This window comes from Sorex araneus, chromosome 4 (assembly GCF_027595985.1).
Source record: "Sorex araneus isolate mSorAra2 chromosome 4, mSorAra2.pri, whole genome shotgun sequence".
NCBI classification, from domain to species: Eukaryota; Metazoa; Chordata; class Mammalia; order Eulipotyphla; family Soricidae; genus Sorex; species Sorex araneus.
The window spans coordinates 35,278,090-35,299,990 of record NC_073305.1 but is presented as its reverse complement, the minus strand read 5'-3'; the positions used below and the strand labels follow the sequence as shown (position 1 = coordinate 35,299,990).

The following is a 21,901-nucleotide window of genomic DNA, read 5'->3' as shown; positions in this document are numbered from 1 at the left end:
AAAGGAACTAGTTCCTGACGTTCCATTTGCTCTCAATGGAACGAACATCTCTGAATGCAGCAGCTATGTGTACCTGGGTCGAGAAATCAACATGAACAACTTGGCGCCAGAACTGCGCACGAGGAAGAGAGCAGCATGGAACGGCTTCAAGAGCGTCGAAGAAGTTGTTAAGAGGATGAAGAACCTCTGGCTCTGGGCACATCTTTTCGACTCCACCGTTCTTCCTGCACTAACATATGCTCCAGAGACCTGGGCCCTACAAAAACAGGATGAGAATGCTATTCGCTATTTGGGTATCCCAAAGAGGAATGGAAAGAGCTATGCTAGGAGTATCCCATTTCACTCAAGTGACAGGAGGAATCCGGAGTTCTGACCTCCATCGATGATGATCAAGAATCAGGGACACTGTCTCGTTTGCCAAGGCATCGAAAATCAGATGGGCCGGATATATAATGCGATTTAGAGATGACCACTGGACTAGTGCTGTTACAGACTGGATTCCACGGACGCCAAAAGACCGCCTGGCTTCCCACCTATGAGATGGTCTGACTTCTTTGTCAAAACTCTGAATGAACAGTTTGAGTCTCTTTGTGTTCCTGGAGTGAACAGATACCATTGAGCTACACTAGCACATGACAGGGACGAATGGAGACGTACTGGTGCCCACTCGAGCAAATAGAAGATCAACAGGATGACAAGTGATACAAGTTAACTTCATACATATTATGTAATAGATCTGTAAAATTATTAAAAGTGAATAATAGTAATATTGATACTTATTAAAATGATTACTACAATAATCCATGTACAGGACAATATTCCGTTGTTCTTTCCTTCACTGTCAATCAGGTATTGGAGTTATAGTTTTTTTCTCTAGGGGCAGACTCCAAAACAGGCTATCACAATCCAGTAAGGAATAGCCATAAGAGGCGAAATTATACTTTCAAGGGAGGTAGAGTGGTGTGTACTGATTTCCCAAAGGTACAGTTGTTAAGGACATTTTTTTCAGATGTTAACACTTTGTATAGATGATGATGACTTTTGCGGTCTCTGGAGAGTGTATAGGAAAAAACGTGTTAGGCAAATATTGGCTCCAAGGAGAACAAGAAACTTGTGTAGAAAATGAAAGAGCAGGAGATTTAAGGTACATTATGTCTGCACAGGAATAGTTCTTGAGTTCTTTAAGCATGTATCTTGTAGTCAAGTGACCAAGTAAAGGAGAAGTTGTGTGGTTTTCATTTTCCAAGATCTTAAACTGTGTAATAAAGTTACTTAGGTTCTGTGGTTTTCAAAGTATGGCCTGTCTTTTTTTTTTTCTTTTGGCTTTTTGGGTTACATCTGACGATGTTCAGGGGTTACTCCTGGTTCTATACTGATAAATTACTCCTGGTGGTGCTCAGGGAACCATATGAGATGCCAGGGATTGAACCCCAGTTGGCCATGTGCAAGGCAAATGCCCTACCTGCTGTGCTATCACTTCAGCCCCTGTAAAGTCTGTCTTAGTGTGGTACACCTTGTAAGCAATTTTTGTAAGTGGGAAGAATGACAGTTTCAAGTAAAACTGAAAAGCAATAGAACCTAGTGACCTAAATTCCTAAGGACATTAGGAATTTTAATAATCCAAAATTATTAGAAGGTATACACCTCTGGGGGTACTAGTTTTTACATAAGCAGAAACTATTGTAATATAGTAGAGGGGATGTAGTACTAGAGTGTGTGTGTGTGTGTGTGTGTGTGTGTGTGTACATACCAACACATGAGCCTGTACAGCATTGAACCCCAGGAAAATTATAGCAACACTGTGCACTTTTATATCATTAGATAGAAAAGACTAAATATTTTCAATTTTCTTTTTAAACTTAGCTTCAAAAATTTTACACTATGAATGTGCTTAAATGGAAAAGAAAAAAATCCCGTAAGCAAATCTTTTAATGTTTTCTTTTTTCCTTGATGCTTATGTGACTTTTTCATTACCAGAATAAAATTAATATTTAATTTATATTTCTTCTCTCCTCTCCTAGGTTTATTCTGACTTCTCCACAGGAAAAGATCTGACTGGGTCACATGAGCCAGGGAGTTACTGTCACTGCTAAGGCTTTTTTCTTCTGGATTTCTCTGAGATGGGCATGAGGCCACCTTACTTCAAGGCCAGATTTTCATATTCTTTTCTAGTCCAGGGCCCTTCTGCAGGCCTCTGGGGTTGCAGGACTCTGAGATCCAGATAGGCCTATGGTGTTGTCAATAGTGGGGTTGTGGTGAAGAGGTATTTCAGGCCCATAGACCATGCCTGGCTCATTATATTTCTAATAAGAACTATGAAGCATCAAGTCATTTTAATTTCTCCCCTTGTGGATGCATTGGGAGAGGTGAGTAGGATATGGGTCTGAATTCTGGTATCCATCCATAAAATCATCATACTACCATAAAAACTTCCAGAAAGTATTACTGTCATGAAGCTTGACCTTATTTTAATCATTATGAACACCAGACAGATGATTATAATTTTTACTTTTCAGTAACTTTCTTCAATTTGAAAAAATTCTATTTTTTCCTTGAGTATATTATGAAAACTGGAATAAATACATTTATGAATTTTTAACAAGGTTATGGATCTAAAACACAGGACACCAAATCAAATCACTATCCAAAATGAGTAGCCTAATATACTCTAGCATTTATGTAGATGCAAATTTCACTGATATCACCACTGACTTTTTGCTAAAATATATCTGAAAAATGGCAGAATTGTTGCTCGTTCATTTTCACAAACTTTTATTTACTTGGATATTACAGAGAGAGGAGTTATATGTTTTAGAAATCTATTCCTCTGTACTATAACTTTTCTCTAGATTTTTAATCTAGATATTTTTCTGAATTATCATAAAAAGGGCAAATCATTATTATTTGAAGCTGTAATTATTAGCTTAAAAATGGTTAAGTCATTTGAAGCCACATGTGGCAAATAAAATGGCTAATGAAGTTTGGGAAAACAATTTTAAAAAATGACATACCACATAAAATTATAAATCAATAGCTGCTGTTCTTACGGGACTTAGAAGCTATCTTTGAAAACAATTTAAAAAATGTGTTTAATATGTGTTTTGGGTATTTCTATTAAGTAAGATCAGTATTAAAATGAATGTATCTTCCATTTTGTGTTTTTTTATGCGGTAAACTTCATTATCATTCAGATGCATTGATTTTTTTCCAGGAAATTAGTTTAGCAAGAATGCAGAGAGAAAAAAGTTTTTGACTTCCCAGACTGGGAATTGGTATTCGTTTGAGATGGTATTAGGAGAGAATGATTTCTAATGGCTCATTTCTAAAATCATACCCAAGAGTCAATATGGAAGTCTGAACACACTTTACTATTAGACAGGATGTGTGCTCTAGAGTTTGACAGGACAGAAGCTGTAGTCAGAGAACACAGAGCAGTGGGGAACCTTTTTCCAGGTGAAGGAGACAGGGAGGCAGAGTAGGACAAAGACCTGGACTGTGCATGTCTTGTCTCTTTGTCACAGTTAAGTCCCAGGAGCGCCATGTGAGAGTCTGAAGCAAGATGCTTGAGGACATACGGATGCATGGCATTTTCACATCATTTTCCAGGAAATTGACAGCATCACAGAAAATTCCACATTAAGCAAGAAGGACACTGGATTAGATGTAGGAAATCACCCAGGGTGTGGCCTGAGAGAGTGCCCTGTTGTCTGTGTTTTGAATGTTTTACAGAATGATGTGAAAAGTGTCATGGATTTCAGTGAAAATGCTGCTTCAAGGATAACTCAGAAAGAAAAAAAGATAACTCAGAGGGGTCTTTGTGTTATTTTTTTTTTTTTTGGCATTGCATAGGGGTTACTCTTGGCTCATGCACTCAGGAATTACTCTGGGTGGTGCTCAGGGGACCATATGGGATGCTGGGAATCGAATCTGGGTCGGATGCATGCAAGGCAAATGCCCTACCCATTGTGCTATCGCTCCAGACCCTGGGTCTTTGTGTTACAGGAAAATGCAACAAACTGAGGAATGTTGTGGCAGATAACAAAACGTTCCCCAGAAGCCATGAAAAATTAGTCTCCATTGGTAAAAAAAAGAACAGCACATAGTCTAAACTGGAACAGCTACCTGTACCAGAGAGCAGTGGTCTTCAAGAAAATATATGAGGACCAGATGCTATACCATGGTGGTCTGCACGTTTGACACACTGGTGGTGCTGCTGTTTGTTTTCATCTGCTTATATTGGAGGAGGAGGGCACACCCAGCAGTGCTCATGAGCTACTTCTGGATCAGTAATCTGAGTAGCTCCTGGTGGTGTTTGGGGATGCATTTAGTACCAAAGGTTGAACACAGGCCTCCTGCACGTAAAGCATGCTCTCAGCCTTTTGAGTTGGGTCTCAGCCCATCTTTCTGGCCCCCAGATTGGAACAGTTTAAATATCCAACAGATAGACTCTTTTTTTTTTCTTTTTTGGGTCACACCTGGCATTGCATAGGGGTTATGCCTGGCTCATGCACTCAGGAATTACTGCTGGTGGTGCTTGGGGGACCATGTGGGATGCTGGGAATCAAACCCCGGTCGACCGTGTGCAAGGCAAATGCCCTACCCACTGTGCTATCGCTCCAGCCCCTCCAACAGATAGACTCTTATTGTGTTTTGATTATTCTTGGTTTGTGTTTGTGAGCTTTACTCACCTGATTCTCTTTCAGTGTTATCTGTCCCTGTTCTTTACACCCTATGAAGGTTCTAATACATCTAAAAATCTTCTCATTGTCTTGTACTCTCTGGACAAAGTTGGCTGGAAAAAACCCAATCCTATCTTGGATTTTCCCCTGAAAGGAAAAAAGAGGTACACATCCATAATTGTAGTATTTATTGTCATTTTAGTCACCAATTTGCTTTGCCTTTAAAAAATTTTTTTTTAAACTTTGAATTAATTTTTTAAAAAATTCAGGATCTGTGATTTACAATACTATTATTGGTAGTTTCCCATGCATATAATTCTAACATTACACTCACCACCAGTACCAGATGATTTGTTTTAAAAAGAGAGACAGGGGCTGAGGAGATAGTGCAGTGGGTAGGGAGCTTGCCTTGTAAGCGGTCAACCTAGGTTCAACCCCCAGCATCCCAGATGGTTCTATCAGTAACACCAGGAGTTGATTCCTGAGTGCAGAGCCAGGAATAAGCCTGGCACAACTGAATGTGGAACCCAAACAACAACAACAAAAGAAAAATGAAAAGAAAAGAAAACAAAAGGAAGAGAAACACTTACTTTCCACCAGTCTTCATTGGAGTCCTCTAGAAGAGTAATCATATCTCCTGGCCTAAAATTAAGAATGAATGAATTGGGTAAAAAAATAGATAAGGAAAAAACTAAAAGAAAAAATGGCATTTTAAAGTTTGAAGTAATAGTACTTCTATTTTAATTGAATCGCCATGAGATATAAAGCTTTCATGTTTGAGTTTTAATCATATTATGATCAAATCCCTCCACCAGTGCACATTCTCCACCAGTATATGCCCCCTTTTCAACTTTTGGGCATTATGGTTTGCAGTACAGATACTGAGAGGTTTGGTCCTTTATCTACTTTCAACACACATCACCTATCCCAAACAATTCCTCCAACCATCATTGTCTTAGAGATCCCTTCTCTATTCCAGCTGCCTTCTCCCCCAGCTAATGAGGCAGGCTTCCAACTATAGAGCAATATTCCTTGACCTTGTCTCTACTGTTCCTGGGTGTCAGTCTCATATTATGTTATTTTATATTCCACAAATGAGTGCAGTTCCTCTCTTTCTGACTCATTTCACTTAGCATGATGCTCTCCATGTCCATACACTTATAAGCAAATTTCATGACTTCATATCTCCTACCAGCTGCATAGTATTCCATTGTGTAGATGTACCAAAATTTCTTTAACCAGTTGTCTATTCTCGAGCACTTGGGTTGTTTCCAGATTCTGGCTATTGTCAACAGTGCTGCAATGAACATATAGGTGCATATGTCATTTCTGAAGTAATGGTTCTTAATTTATACAAGGGTAATCATTAAATAAAGAGAAATAAAAAAGGTATGACTTTTGCCAGTTTTATCCACTTATGATACTTGTTGGACATTGAAAGCAAATGTAATGTCTGTGCTTTTTAAAGAAAATAATCTTTAGCTGTACTTTTGTACTCAGAGATTATCATGCTTCCTTAATTGTAAAAACTTCCAAACTTTGGAAGTGGTTAGGCTTCAAGGTGCAAGACCCCTTGATGTTCTGCCCCACAGCCCCCTAGACATGACCACTGTGGTTTCTTAAGTTTCTTCTAGATTCTTGTCCATGCCTTTACATTTATATGTTTATGTATATATGTATTTGATTCTTTTGATTACAATTGAGTAAAATTAGTCATTTTATTTATTTCATATCATACTGTTCTCCCCTCCCCATTTCTGCAATTTTTATATTTCTTGTTTTTTAAAAAATATTATATTAATGGTTGAAAATAGAAATAAAATTGCCTAAGTACCTGCATAGGTTTTTCTGTTACTGTTCTCATCTATTTCCTCAATGGGTCTCTTCTCTGAATGTGACTAATTTCAGACACTTCTTAAGAAAGCACAGTATATAAATTGATACATTTGATTTTTGGATGTTTGTAATTATATGGTGTAGCAAGATTGGGTACTGTACCACAACCACCAACAACCAAAAGCAGAAGACAGTCTAAACCTTGGTGAGGGAGAAACTAAGCTAAGCTAATATATCTCCTAAGTAAAGCTGCCTTTTCCTTTTCCTTCTGCCCTCTAGCAGGTCTGGACAGTTATCTGAGCACAATTGTTTTCTTTTTTCAGATCTCTGTGGACTCCTCTTGAAGTACAAGTTTCTTTCCTTTAGAGTATAGGTATCAATTTAATTTTGACTCAAACACCATTGCTGCTGAGTGCTCAGAAGCAATAAGGTGGTATTTTTACAAACATAGCTGAGAGTCTGTATCACTTAGAATTGCCACAGTAATGTGTCAAAACCAAAACCTTAAAGATATCACTCACATGCCTGGGTGTTGACTGGGATGCTTGGGAGGATTTTTGCTCTATTCCATGTTTCTCCTATCTTAGGAAGGTAGTTGGACATTTATAGAATGGCAGAAGTTTCAAAAGAAGCAAATGGAAACATGGAAAACATACATGGTCTCTACAGTCTGCATTGTATCAAAAGGAACCAGTTATCACACACTTCATATTATTGTACAAAACAAATCACAAAACTTGTCCATGTATAGGGAATGGGTGAGAGGAATTGTTTAACCTCATGGCCAAGGTAAGGAAAACTAATTTGGGTTACAAATGCAATCAAGAAGTCACTATCTATCTATCTATCTATCTATCTATCTATCTATCTATCTATCTATCTATCTATCTATCTATCTATCTATCATCTATCTATCTATCATCTATCTATAAAATATATATATATATGTATATATATTTATTTAATTTTGGGTCACACCTGGCAATGCTCCGGAGTTACTCCTGGCTCATGCACTCAGGAATTACTTCTGGTAATGCTCAGGGGACCATATGGGATGCTGGGAATCAAACTCGAGTCGGCCACGTGCAAGGCAAATGCCCTACCCGCTTTGCTATCACTCTAGCCCCCTACCAAAGATATTCTTATATTTTTCAATGAACTTGCTGTGTATCTAGTGTCTCTTTGAATGCCCACCAACATATGAAGTTTGTTTTGTTTTTCTGTTCCTGATGTTCTTTGATCACTGGTCTTATTCATTCCTCTCAATCCAATCATTTGCTGTAGCCTGCCAGGAAATTCCCAAGATTTTTGTTCTCTGATGGCATTATTTCTTATTTTTAAGTAGTTTTATGGTGCATTCTTTAAAAAATACATTCTTTCTCCTGACACCATTAGGGATTGAGCATGAGGAGAAGTAGATTTGTGTGTTCATTTTGCTATTCTGATTCAATCTCCTCTGCCATCATTTTCAATTCTCAGTTAATATCTATCTTCGTAGGGGATTCCAAATATAACAGACATGTTGCACCTGAAGCAATAAACACAACTGGCATTTTGGTATTTCAGGAGTCACAGCTTCATGCTGATGCCACAGAAAGTGAGATGGCTGAAAAAAAATTACTCTTTTCCCAGGTGAGGGATTTAATTAAGCAGCAAGAATGAAAGTCAATGTAGAAAAATCCTTTTAGCTCCAGTAGCTTTTATTTAACCTAATAACCTAAGAAGCTATGTGTTTCTCTCAACTACAGTGACTTTGCTCATGGTCTGGAAGAAATCCTAAGTAGGGAATAAAGCTGAGGATTGGGGGAAGCACCTTTCCCTAAAGATGAAAAAGAGATGCTGCCACTAGAATCCCACTTCTATTTTTAGAGTTTAGAGACTCACTTCATCCTGGGTGCAGAAAGTATACAGTTCCTGAGTGTAGGACCCATGTGACTAAGCTACAATTAGAAGAAGGTGCTCATAGGACCACAAATATAATTTTATGAGCAATACCAGACGTGCATCTGACACTGTGCTGGGACTCTGCTTTTCCCTATAAAAACGCTCTGTCAGAAAATTGCTTGGTGAGTAAGGACAGTTACATCACCCTCCATGCCCCCTTTTTTTCCTATTTGCCACTCATGTAACAAATAGTCAGGATGCCAACTCTGAAAGACCCACTGTTCTGGACACAAGTTATATCTCAGTAAGTAAAGTCTTCATTAAAGTTAATTGTCTAGTGAGTGGGCTGGAGTGATAGAATAGCAGGTAGGGCATTTGCCTTGCAAGCGGCCAGCCTGGGTTCGATTACTCTGCCCCTCTCGGAGAGCCTGGCAAGCTACCGAGAGTATCTTGCCCGCACGGATATTTGATATGCCTAAAACAGTAATAACAAGTCTTACAATGGAGACGTTACTGGTGCTCAAGCAAATCGATGAGCAACAGGATGACAGTGATCGTGACAGTCTAGTGAGTAAGATGAATAATAAGAAAGAACATATATAATAAAACACTTAATCAAGATATGTACAATAATAAACATTTAATGTGTATATATAGTTAATGAATATATAACTGCAAATTGTCTTTAGAGAGAGGAAAACAGTGCAGTCATCAAAAAGAAGGGTCAACTTCTGCCAATATTAGTTAAACACTCTAATCATCTACTTCCCAATGGACTCAGCCAACTGAACCAGTCAGTTATAATGCCTCTTTTTTTATTGTTGTAGGCAGATTCTTGCTAAGGGCAGCACCTGAATGCCAGACAGTTCTCTAACATCTGGATCAGCAGCAAATCTACAGCCTATGGGATTTGTATCATCATCAGACCTTGCTGGATATAACACAACAATCTCAGCATTATTTCCCAGAGTCCACACTTACTGAGAATCTTTGCCAATACTAAACTCTAGGTGGGAATCAAAGGGAGAATGTTAAGATAAAAATCACTCGGTGTGTGTAAGTATATATACATATATATATATAAAGTTTATTTAAAAAATTGTGTCTAAACACAGTTTTAAACTTGGCTACAGGTTGATTCATTTCCCTCCTTAAACAACAGACTATTAATCAACTCCCCCAGGCCACCCCAACCACTTCCTTTATTGGACTATTATTTTTTCTAGGCTACTATGTACACAGCAGGAACCGCAGCTCTACTTGCCCCGGGGCCAGGTGCTAGACAACCAGGACAACCCTGGAGCCCAGAAAATCATGCAAATTAGCTAATCCACAGGGAACCCAGGAAACCTCAGGAACTCCAACTACAGGCTATAGATAAACTGACTCCATGGCTCCAGGTTTACTGTGACCTTGTGGCTCTGTGTGACAGCCCCTCACTCTCAACTCTTGAGTTCTCTTCTCAACTCATCCTCAAGTTTTCTTCTCCCACTCAAGGGGTTTGTAACCGAAGTTCTGCCATAAAAGAACTGGTATTTGCCTCATCTGCTCTACAGCAGCAGATCACAGTGGGAATGAAGACCAGAAATTCTCCATCCCTTGCTGGGCACTGGGACAGACACTGCCAGTGAGGACTCTCCTGCCTCCAGGTGTTTCATGCTTCTGAGCCCAACTGACCCTTCACATGGGCCGATTCTTACTGTGTTCAGATTCTCACACTCAAGGCATGTACTAAGAAAATTGTACCCTGGCCTAACATCAACCCTCTTTCTTTCAAGTGACCTCATGTTCTTGATCCACTACGTGCAGAGTTCATAATTGAACCCTACCTTTAATTCCCTAGTCTGAGGGATTAATCAATTTTCAGGCTTCCAAGAACTTAAAAGAATAAATACTGATTAATTCCAATAGGACAGCCTGAGTTCAGGTGATTCTGCTTGCATTCTAACCCAGAACAATATGCCATAATAGAAAGTATAATGCAATTCATAAACATAGAAATCACCTGTTTCCTCTTTGGAGCAGACAGACCAGAACACCCATCCTTGGTCTTATCTTTGTAAAATTTATCTTAGGCTCAGAGGTCAATTTTCAGGTGGATTGTATTATGGTTTATTGAACCATTGAAATGCCGAGGAACTGCAAGTCTTAAAAGGCTGAGGGAATGGCGGGGAGGGGGGCAATCACCAAGAGTAGGAATAAATGACAAAAGCCAATTATTAACTCACTCAGGTGTTGAGGAAAAATGTTTGAGAATTGTGTATTCGGGAGGATGTACTTGGGAGGTGGATGGCTGCTCTCTGAGCCAATTCTCCACAATCACTGCCTTCCTCCTTGCTATTTTTCCCCATTTGTACAAAGGATATTCAGTCTTCCCCCAACAGGTAACTCTGTGAAGGATGCACAAGCCTATGGATGAAGCAAATAATCTGGCCAGCAGCAGGGAACTCTTCTGCACAGTGTTGGGAAGATAGTTTAGTTCTCTATGAATGAGGGGCTTGTCTATGAATGAGGCTTCTGTTGGGATGATTATGAGTTGCTGGACAAACAAACCTCTGCCAGCCTTGATCCATTCCCCAAGTGAAGCCTGAGTTCCAGGAGCAGAGACTCTGACATCCCCCTGAAGAGGTCACTGTGTTGAAGAAACACCTTTCTTTTGGAAAAGTCAGAATGATCGGGGCCCTTATTTATTTTTTGGTGGATGGGAGGACATCCCAAGTAGTTCGGAGAGGACCTCAGGGCCACTCCTGATAAGCCAACTAGGCCAGACAGTTCCAAATGATGGTCCTGAAGTGTCAGGGACCACTGACCACTCTGGTAGTGTGTGTTTGTGGGGAGGGGGACCTCTAGGGCTACACCTGGGGGTACCTGGTGGTTGTGTGGTGCAGGAGTTCAAACATCAGTCTTGGTGCATACATGTAAGCACTAAGTTAGGGAACAATTCTGACTGCTGCGCTATTTCCCAGGCCCCATTTTTCTTTGATAACATTTTGGGTGTGCAGAAAGTTTTCAAATTTTATCTTTTATTTAAATTCCTCCATTTCCAAGTATTGAATGAGAAGAAATCATAGGGACATTTTTTCCCCCTTAATGCTCATAGTATATAAGATCTTGGGTATGCACCAAAGTATGAGGATAAAAAAAAATTTTCAATTTTCTCAGTTTTCTTATCTGTAAAAGGTAAAGATAATAATACAATCTGCCTCAGTATTTTTGTGACTGAGGAAAGTAATGCTTTAAAGTACATGTGAAAAACTCTGCAGTGGTGGCTATTTTCATAGTTGCTACCCTTGAAATGGTGATTTTAAAGCAAAGTACATAAAAGTTGCCAATTTACAGTATGTGTTAGTGCTCAATGAGAAGTCATAGGTTAGAGGGCTCAAGAAAATGTGGAATTTACTCCAAACAAAAGCTGCACATTCATATGCCTCTTCAAGACTCAGCTACCTTGGGGACCAGAGAGAAAGTCAAGTGGGTAAGGCACTTGCCTAAGCAGGCTGACCTGAGTTTGATCTCAGGCACCCCATATGGGTTCAAACTGGGTTCTATCTCTAGCACTTCCAAGCCTTGCCAGAAGTGATCAAAATTCATAGAGCTAAGAATAAGCCCTGGTCACAACTCAGTGTAATCCCCCCATCACCCAAAACATTCTCAAACAAGCAAAAGTAAAGACTCACGGTTAGGGCATTTGCCTTGCACTCTGTCCCTCTCAGAAAGCCTGGCAAGCTACCGAGAGTATCTTGCCCACACAGCAGAGCCTGGCAAGCTACCCGTGGCATATTCGATATGCCAAAAACGTAACAAGTCTCACAATGGAGATGTTACTGGTGTCTGTTCAAGCAAATCGATGAACAAAGGGACGACAGTGCTATACCGACAGTGCTACATACCATGTATAACAAATTTATAAATCATATTTATCTTGTAAAATTGCTATCTAGACTATCTGAGAATGCAGATATGGAAGTCTTTGGAGCTGTGATATATAGATAGTAAGGGCTTAACATTTTAATTTCTCCCTAAAACACACACACATATTTATTTTTTTTTTTTTAAATTTTCACTTGGGAATCCAAAAATCGAAAGATCAGTACTTTCAGAGTGACCCACTCTTTGGGACTTTTGGCAAAGATGGTTAATAAAAGCATCTTTGACCTCTTTTCTTAAGTGACTTCAGACATTGACCTTTTGTGCAATCCAGAACTTTAGAAAAGGCTTTTCTAAGTCTTTACATTCCTATCCCCCATCCTCCATTCCAGCTTGGCATGTATCCACAAAGTTTGTGGCAGGGCCCAGAAGCTGGGTTGTAATAAAGAAGATGGAGGAGTTGAGGAGTCTAGGCAAATGGCCTGAGGGAGATGGCTAAATCTCTTGCATTTGCACACAAGTAAGAAGTTTCAGGGAGTTCACCACTGATAAGCAAGGTTTGAATCCATTACTCACAGCATGAGATTAAGCTGCTTCGTGTACTGCCCAAACCTCATGAAGACTCATCAGAACTGCCCCTTTTATTCTGCAAGTATTTTGGGATAATTTTATTTTCTTATGCTTTTCTATCTACTAGGCAAAAAGAACCCCGAATCAAGTTTGTAGCAATCATACCCACTCAGCTGAAACAGATGGTCCTGGAAAAAGCAAGCTAAACGGAACAGAAAATGGAGCCAGCAAATTACTCCATTAGTTTTAGATCTATGGCTTAATTTTTCGCTAGACCCATTTCTCAATTTCCATAATACTGGTCCAGAGCCTTTTATAGTCTAAGCACATGGACAGGTAACAACAAACTCCTGAATTTGCAGTATGATTTTGTTTTAAGACTGTAATTCTTAAAACTGCCTGGGCTTTTCCAAGTCCATAGACCAGCTTTGAGAAAAAATTCAGCTAACGGGCCATTTGGATGGAATTTGGTAAATGTCCCTGAACTGTCATGGATCATGCTCTCCAGAACCTAATTGAAAGAGGCATTTGAGTGAAAGGGAGGCGGCTAAACACATTACTGACATTCGGGAAGGTCTGGGTTCTTGACACAGTGCAGCATCAGAACATAATATGCATCAGAGACTTTCTGCAAATAGCCTTAATTGCATTTTGATGTCCTGGTGACTGTGAAGATTATTTTTAAATCAAATTGGTGCATTAGAATTACATTTAGTTTTAATTAAGTTGATGCATTTGCCAAGCGGTAATGTACTTAGAGAATGGAAACAGGACACCGGGGGAGTCTTACTCTGTTTTATTCTGCTTCAAGAGCTCTCCCTTTCTTATAGTATGTAGGGATTAGAAAGCCTGGCAAAGTAAAGGGCATTGCCATTGAGTCATGTGCCCCAAAATCCATCATAGATTAGGGTATCAATCATTGATCATCGACCAAGAATCAGAAAAACTGCATTCCAATAGCCTCTAGACCTCTGCGTATCTTTGTGAAAGTACAGTTGTTCTCAGATTCAGGCAGAATTACGATCTGTGGGAACATCAACTTGTGCATATTGCCAAGTGGGATTTGACTTCCTAGATCTAAATGGAGCCCAAGAATCTATATTTTAAGATTCTCCAAGAGATTGTTATGGCTTGTTATATGTGCTTTAACCATTCTAATCACAGTTTTCTTCTCTGTTAAATACTACTTGGTTAGATAAGCTCACATATTTGCTAAAAGAATTCAAGTAGATGTCAGGGAAAATTGTGAAATATTTTGAAATGGGCAAAAAAAATATCACTGATTAGGGTGTCTTTTCTAGCATATTCTTCTGGGTCTTCTCTTTCTATGTCTTTCAGCTATTTTACTGAAAGTTGTTTGAAGCTGGATACTAATGAAAATGGCTCTTGTCAACAGAAATACAAGTGAGCTGTGTCTGGTGGAATGTAATCAGTTAGTACTCCATAAATACTGACCAGATTTGCATCTACTTGTACATGCAGATGAGCACATCTGATCATCTATGTATATTCTTCTTTGAACTAAAAGTGATATGCTACTGGTTCTTTCATTCACTTATTCATCTAATAACACTTTTTACACATGTGTTCATTTTATGTTTGCATAGAGTCATGGGCTTACCCTAATTTAAAAAAATATATAAGTGATAGGGGCCAAAGTAATAGTACAGGGGTTAAGGCATGCTTGCATGCAACCTTGTTCAACTGATAGCACCTCATGTGGTCCCCTGAGCCCTGCCAGGAGTAATTTCCTGAGCACAGAGCCAGAAGCAAGCCCTGAGCTCCACCAGGGGTGGCCTCCAACCTCCCACCTTCATCAATAGTAGTGAATGGGATTGACATTTAAAGAACACATTCGACATATTATAAGTTTTCTGGTCTTATGGACCAGAAAACAATCCTAATGAAGTTGCAAGGAGCAATTTGAATAGCCAGTATGGGATAAGTGGAAATGTTCTCATAATCTGCTGATTAAAATATAATTGCCAGCTTTACCAGAGAGAAAACCTATCACGATCAACACTGGATGGGGGCTAGATAAAGAACCAATGACATTTGTTTGGCTTCACATTCATCTCCTGGGTGCAGCCCCCCACCCCAAATTCTACCTGTGGATTCTTGGGCTTGGTTCTTCCTCTTGCCTCCCAAAAGAGAAGGAACAAAAAAAATAGTTTGACTGGAATATGAACAAAACATCTAGCTGTGTATTCACTAAACTTTACTGGATTTTAAAATAACATTCCCAGAATGAAGACTGGAATGATGTAGTTTTCTAGCTATTCCTGCTTCTATGGTGATTTCCCACAAACCTTTTATTTTTAATAATGAAAAGGGAATGCCATTGCATTCTCTCCCCATTTTGGCAACTCTTAAAGAAGTTTTCTAGTTTTCTCCTTTAACCTATTTATCCTCTAGCTTTTCCTTAGTGGAAGAAGAGATGATTACTTATTAACCAAGTAGTGTAGGCACCAGTGACCTCTCCTCCCATAGCATTCTATTTCCTGGTGGACTCCTATGTAGTACCCCAACCTCTGAAACCACTAATTCTCTTGAGGACTAGTGAATTGGTCACCTACAGATTCACCTGTGCTGAATGGCGAGTAGTTTGAAAAAAAAAATACTGGAAATAGCCAGGGGTTAAAATAATTTTAACTCAATTTCAAGTGAGCTCTTGAAAAGATCAGAGATAAATTTAGGTCAATCTATCTCCAGATGTTCTTGTTAATGTTAACTGAGACAATGAGTAGCTGGTTTCATTCAGATTCGCCATGGAAAGATCTAGACATGCTGCTTCCAAGGAATCTGGGCACTCAAGAATCCAAATTCTTACCTGAGATTATGAAATAAGATGTGATCTCATTTGGCCCTCTTTCCTCCCTGTCCCGTTCAGGTGTCCCCACTTTGAGCTGCTAATTCAATTTGCATCTCTCTTGGAATTTAATACTATTGATGAGGTTGTTTCTTCTTTTTCCTTAGCTCATAAGTGTCTTCCCCCACCTCTTCTCTCTATGAAACATTCTATTATCATATAAATATTTTTGGGAGACCTAATAAAAATAAAAATGATTTAGATGTAGGAAGCCCAAATTAAGTTTTTGGAATAGGCATTATATGGTCACTAAAAGACTGGAGCAATATCTCAACAGTAGGGCGTTTGTCTTACATGAGGTGGATCCGGGTTTGATTCCTCTGTCCCTCTCAGGGAGCTCGGCAAGCTACCGAGAGTGCCTGGCATGCTACCCATGGCATATTTGATATGCCAAAAACAGTAACAACAAGTCTCACAATGGAGACGTTATTGGTGCCCGCTCAAGCAAATCGATGAACAATGGGACGACAGTGCTACAGTGCTATGGTCACTAAAATATGTATTTGAGGGGCTGGAGCGATAGCACAGCGGGTAGGGCATTTGCCTTGCACGCGACCAACCCGGGTTCTAATCCCAGCATCCCATATGGTCCCCTGAGCACTGCCAGGAGTAATTCCTGAGTGAAGAGCCAGGAGTAACCCCTGTGCATCGCCGGGTGTGACCCAAAAAGAAAAAAAAATATGTATTTGAAACTTCACATCTTATTTGCTCTCAATCCATTATTTTAGTTTTCCTAAGATGTTTTAGGGGTTTGTATTTACTTAGAGTTATTTATATCTGCTTATGATTAACATGAGAGAGCAACTCAGCACAACCACAATTTTTAATGCTTTTTAAAAAAGTACATTGGTGTGAATAGTAAGTGATAGCTCTAAGGCTACTCTTTGAGACTTCTGAGCCCAAAACAGTGAGGGTAAAGAAACTAGTTAATATTATATGACTGAAAACCTATCAACAACTTTGTAACTGTGTAGCCCACTGTGATTCAATAAAAAAAATTTAACAAAATAATTCAGTTACAATGCAAATGTAGACGGCAGGACTTACTTTCATCTAAAAGCTGAAGTACACGTATTATCAAGTTTTTACTAGTGACTTGTGTGAACTATGTATTTGAGCAAGCATACAAATGTATGTATGACTATATGTTTGTGAATCTGCGTTTGTGTCTGTCTGTGGGAGTCGATGTGTTTATGTGAGTGTCTCTCTCTCTCTCTCTCTCTCTCTCTCTCATGCACACATCCACTTGGAGGAGAGGTAATTTGACACGTGGCCTATGTGAATTTGTGTGGCAGTCTGTGATAATGATGCCAATGCTGATAATAATGGATTTCTCCAGTCTGCATTTCATGTAGCATTTTAAAAAGCTTTGCTCATGAATTAAACTGGCATTCCATAAAGTATAATTTTCAGGGCTCTTCAGAAAACTTAATAATAAGGGTTACTGGTGGAAATTGTCTAAGACCTCTAATTACAGAAGGTTATCTACTCTACGGGCTCATTACACTCTGAGGGATCGTAATGGCCCCTTCAAGTTATCTATCAGACTTCAAATCATCAGTGATGGTCTGGAGAGCCCTCCTATGCTGGCATCACCTCTGGCACCGGAGTGGGACAATTCCACACTGACAGTGCATCGTGTTAGCAATTGCAAAGCCTATTTAGAAGATGAAGGATAGCATCTTCATCACTGAACCAGTGAAAGTGTCACTGGATGTGCTTGCTCAAAGGTTAGAGAGAGCCTTTATAGCCTTTTCTATAGATCTTTAGGGTAATGTTTACTGTGATTGTTCAGATGTCTAAAAAATAAAACATTGTGAACAGATAAAATTGTGAAGACAAGGAATCTAATATAGATTGTGTACCACCTCTGTGCTGGGCAAAAAAGTTCTACACTTTATTTATATTACCTGTTTAAATGCTTAGCTCCCCCAGAAAGGAAACACTGAAGTTTCTAAGGGATGAAACAATTCACTCAAATTGATGTATCCATTGAAAGTCAGAGCTAGAAGGCAAACTCAGGTCTAGCTGACTACAGGAGTGCTCTTTTGTTCGCTGCCCTCTTGTTCTCTCCTACTGTCTGCCCACAATGATGAAAAGACAGAGAATTATCATAGTACGTCATGGCAGAGACTTGGAGAAGTGATGATAGGATCAAGGATTTATTTTACACTGAAGCTGTAGCAGAGTAGATTGTATAAGCCTCTGCATTAGGCTGCACTTGGAGACCACTGGCATTCGAAGAGGAATACTCACTGCTTAAATGAAAGGGGGCGTACTTGCCCCTTATCTTAAGACCTACTTCCCCCTCCCACCTCTGTGAGTTATTCCAAGTTGAATAAAGTCCCTGTTCTTTAGGAATGTGACCATGAGTTACTTCTGGTTTCCTTTCCTATAATTCCTTCTTGACAAATAATATTCATTATGATTCAAGCCTATCACTTCCAGAAAACAGGTTCTGGCTAACCCCCTCAGTTAATTTTGTTTTATTTTAAGGTTTCCATTGTATTAACTTGGACTTGATTTCTCACTAATTGCATGTGCCAAGCATAGCAGCAATCACTATATCACTGTCCTCCCGTTGTTTGTTGATTTACTTGAGCGGGCACCAGAGTATCCCGCCCGCATGAGCAGAGCCTGGCAAGCTACCCGTGGCGTATTCGATGTGCCAAAAACAGTAATGATAGGTCTCATAGCAGTCATAATTCATTTAATCCTCACAATATTCATTCATTCATTCACCAAATATGATTAAGTATCTCTATTTCAAGAACTTCACTAAGCTCCAGGGAGAAAAGGGTTAGGTGTTAGAGATTTGTTCACAATGAATTTATAAGGGGACAGAAATTAACTAAATAATTCTGAAAATATATAAATACAATTAAGATGTGGGCTTTGAAGGAAAGACATGACATCATAAAAATCTGTAACAGAGGACTCTCACCTAAGTGAGAGTATCAGGTAAGGGAAGAGAAATTCTCTTTACCAAGAAAACAAAATTGAGCTGAAATCCAGTGGGTGCATAATAGTGCATTGTGCAATTGTGTGTGTGTGTGTGTGTATAGTGTGTACCTGTGTGTGCACGTGGATGTGCTATATGTGAAAGAAAGATATGGAAAATGGTCATGTGGTTCTTTGGGGGAAGGAATGTAGGTCAGTGTGGATAGAAGCGAGAGGTTAAGAGAAACGTATGCAATACAAAGCACACAGTCACCAAGGATGAGACTGTGAGGGTCCTGGAGGTCCCGTAATACCCTGGTCTTTCTCCAAAGGTAATAGAAGGGCATCAGAGAGTTTTAACCAAAGATATAGTATAAGTATCACAGCAGACTTAATACAGGCATAACTATCATTTCCTTTTTATGAGGTAAGAAGCCAGAGGCTTAAATGGCTTGTGTCATTTTTCTGAGCTTCAGCTGATGTTTTACCTGGCTAGAATTTAAGCCCAGGATCAAGGATGCCTACCGTTTCTGTTCTCAATAGTTTTATTCATGGATTCAGTGAATCCATGTGCTCTTTGTCACTTTCATTTTTTAAGTCTGAAAAGAAAGCAGCTACTCCTGAGCATGAATAGAACTGATTGGAGCAACATAATGAAGCTCCTTTTCTGCGAACCCCGTATTGTCATCTTTGTGAGTCACAGCCATCTTAGATGGGCGAGCTGGAGGAGCCCTATTTTCAAGAAGAGAAAAACAGAGATTGAGCAAGTTAGGGAATATACCCGAGGGCAGAAATGAGACAGTCTGGTTTGCGACTGCATTAGACACCCTCCAGGATATGTCACCTTGTTGTCTTCTCTACCTGAAATAGGTGGGAAGGGAGAAATGGGGGACAGACTGGAAACACGGAGGTCAGTTAGTGCCTACTGCAACAGTTCAGGTGGCAGACACAGTGAGGGAGGGATGTCGTAGCTTTTGCGTAAAGGATTGAACATTAAGTACATATTGGGCTAAAGGTAATCGGAAGCCTGTGGTGGCTGGCTCCGAGCCTGGACAGAGAGTGATTCTATTCATCCTAAGTAAGAGCAGATCTGTGGGAATGTGGGGAGAACTGGGTGGGGAGCACCATTTGCTTCTACGACAGGCAGGTAGAACTGGAAATCTGGAGGTCTGAACTCAAGTTGATGTGCGCAGAAAGATTTCCTTATTATTGATTGGATATATAATGAGTGTTTGCAGAAGCAGTGATTAGTCTGCTTTGAACTATGAATCCTGATTTTTCAAGTTAGCCTGATGTGTCCTCAAGTTCACGCTTGATATCCCCTAATTTCACCTTCATTGTTCTCTTTCCTGAGGACAATGCTCAGTATATACCCCTCAATCAGAATACAGGCAGGTAAGATATCTAAATTTTTTTTTTAAGAAAAATTTTCTACCTTATGATCCAAGGAGAAAAAGTTAATTCACAAAGCCTCAGTTCATTCAAGGAATTATACCAAGTCCCCAAAGCATTGCCTTATACATTCTAAATCAAATGCCTGGCTTTTAAAATGGAATCTGCAATTGCTTGCCAAAAGGAAAAAAGGAAGTATGATTTATTACTCCAATCTTGCAGTCTATGTAAGGCAGACATTTCACTCCTAGGGATGAATAGTCCTGTTTGCCTTGAAGCAGACTGTAAACGTTTGATTCGTGACCAGACAATTTGACTTTTAATGGCCTGCGACCAACTAAAATAAGCACAAAAAAGTTACACCACCACCAAGTAGCTAGATGCCATTTCCGTAGCTTAATAATATTCTCCATTTCTCTAGAATTGCTGATTTTTATTTTTATCTGATGATTTCAGAATAACCTTCTATTGTAAAATTGTGGGACCTGAACGATAAACTTTGTGAAATAGATTCCCAAATGATCATCTCAAAAGAATCTAATATACTATACCTATGCAAAGTAAACTATGCCAACCTTATTTTCATCAACAGGTGGTAATGATAGGTCATCTGCTGGAGTTAAGGCACCACCCCACTGATGAATCCTAGGAAGATCCTCTGATCAGCAGGGCTTGTTAAATCCTTAATAAGACAGGGATCCACTTGATAAAGATCATCTCTTTCTTCAACACCAATGAGAGGCTTTTCTGGTAGTGCTTACAGGCCCAGTCAGTAACTTCAGCATGGTGAGCCTTATTCAATGATGGAGAACACTTAGATGTACGAGAACTTAATTGTCTGCACATCTCTTAGGAGCTACGGGCCAAGCCCTAAACTTTGCACTGGAATAGCCTAAAAATTAGAAAAGGACTTATGTGACAAAGATATCCTTGGGAGATAATTAGAGGGAGCTATCAGATTGTGGTGGGATGCACACATCTTCCACGGACACTTATTGGAGGTCACACCCTGAGAGGAAGTTGAGTTTCTGAGATTGAAGCAACAGTATCAAAATACATGGGAATAGGGTCTTTCATTGGAGTCTTCTTTTGCAACCTCCTCCTTATTTATTTATTTATTTGTGGGGCACACCTGGTGCTCAGGGCTTACTCCTGGCTCTATGCTCAGGGGTCTCTCCGGCGGTGACTGGGGGACTATATGCAGTGCTGAGAATTGAACTAGGGTTGGAGCCATACAAGGAAAATGCCTTAACCCCTGTATTATCTCTCTGGCCCAATCCTTTCCTTTTTAGAGATTTTGGATAAAGTGGAAGAGACTAAGTTTGATTTCACTTATGGGAAACCATATTTGGCAAGTGCTGTGGGTACCATGGTAGAAAAGACAGTAGCTGAAACTTAGGAAGAAACTCAGTAGTTCTATGAGGAATAAAGAGGGATCCAGGGAAAGACTGGTGGCTGATAACTTGTTCTGCATGACATTCAGGCAAACGAAGACATGCCAGAGAGGAGTCAACCTCCCTAAGGCACTGGCATTTCAATGATTTTCCTGGCTCATTTATCTATTCTTTTCAATAGAAGAAAAAAATTGACTCCAAAGACCCCTTTATCTTTTAGAAAAGTGGCCCCCTTTATCTTGCTCTAGGATGGAAAACACCAAAGTCTTCTCCTGAGCTTCTGGGGTACTGAAAAGGCGAAAGAGGAAGAGCCTCCTTCATGAGATGGGCCAGTGAATACTCCATTATCAAAGTCACAATAATTCCCAGTTACTAAGCGTTTACAACTAAGCTCTGTTCTGTACGTTTCATGAACATGGACCATTTCATCCTCACTCAGAAGAACAAGAGCTTAATTGTCTATAAAAGGC

General features: G+C 39.6%; 1 protein-coding gene across 2 annotated transcripts in view; it reads right to left on the bottom strand.

The window, feature by feature from the left end:
• STAC (SH3 and cysteine rich domain) overlaps positions 1–21,901 on the bottom strand; it is a 155,359-nt gene that overhangs the window by 7,752 nt on the left and 125,706 nt on the right. Inside the window, exons 9-10 of one of the 2 annotated variants that reach the window (XM_004614581.2) lie at positions 5,270–5,321; positions 4,689–4,826 (exon numbers count right to left, since the gene is read on the bottom strand). In XM_004614581.2, coding sequence (XP_004614638.2) covers positions 4,689–4,826; positions 5,270–5,321 — 190 coding nt within the window. The remainder of the gene's footprint in view (positions 1–4,688; positions 4,827–5,269; positions 5,322–21,901) is intronic. The other variant, XM_055135880.1, reaches the window with a different exon arrangement.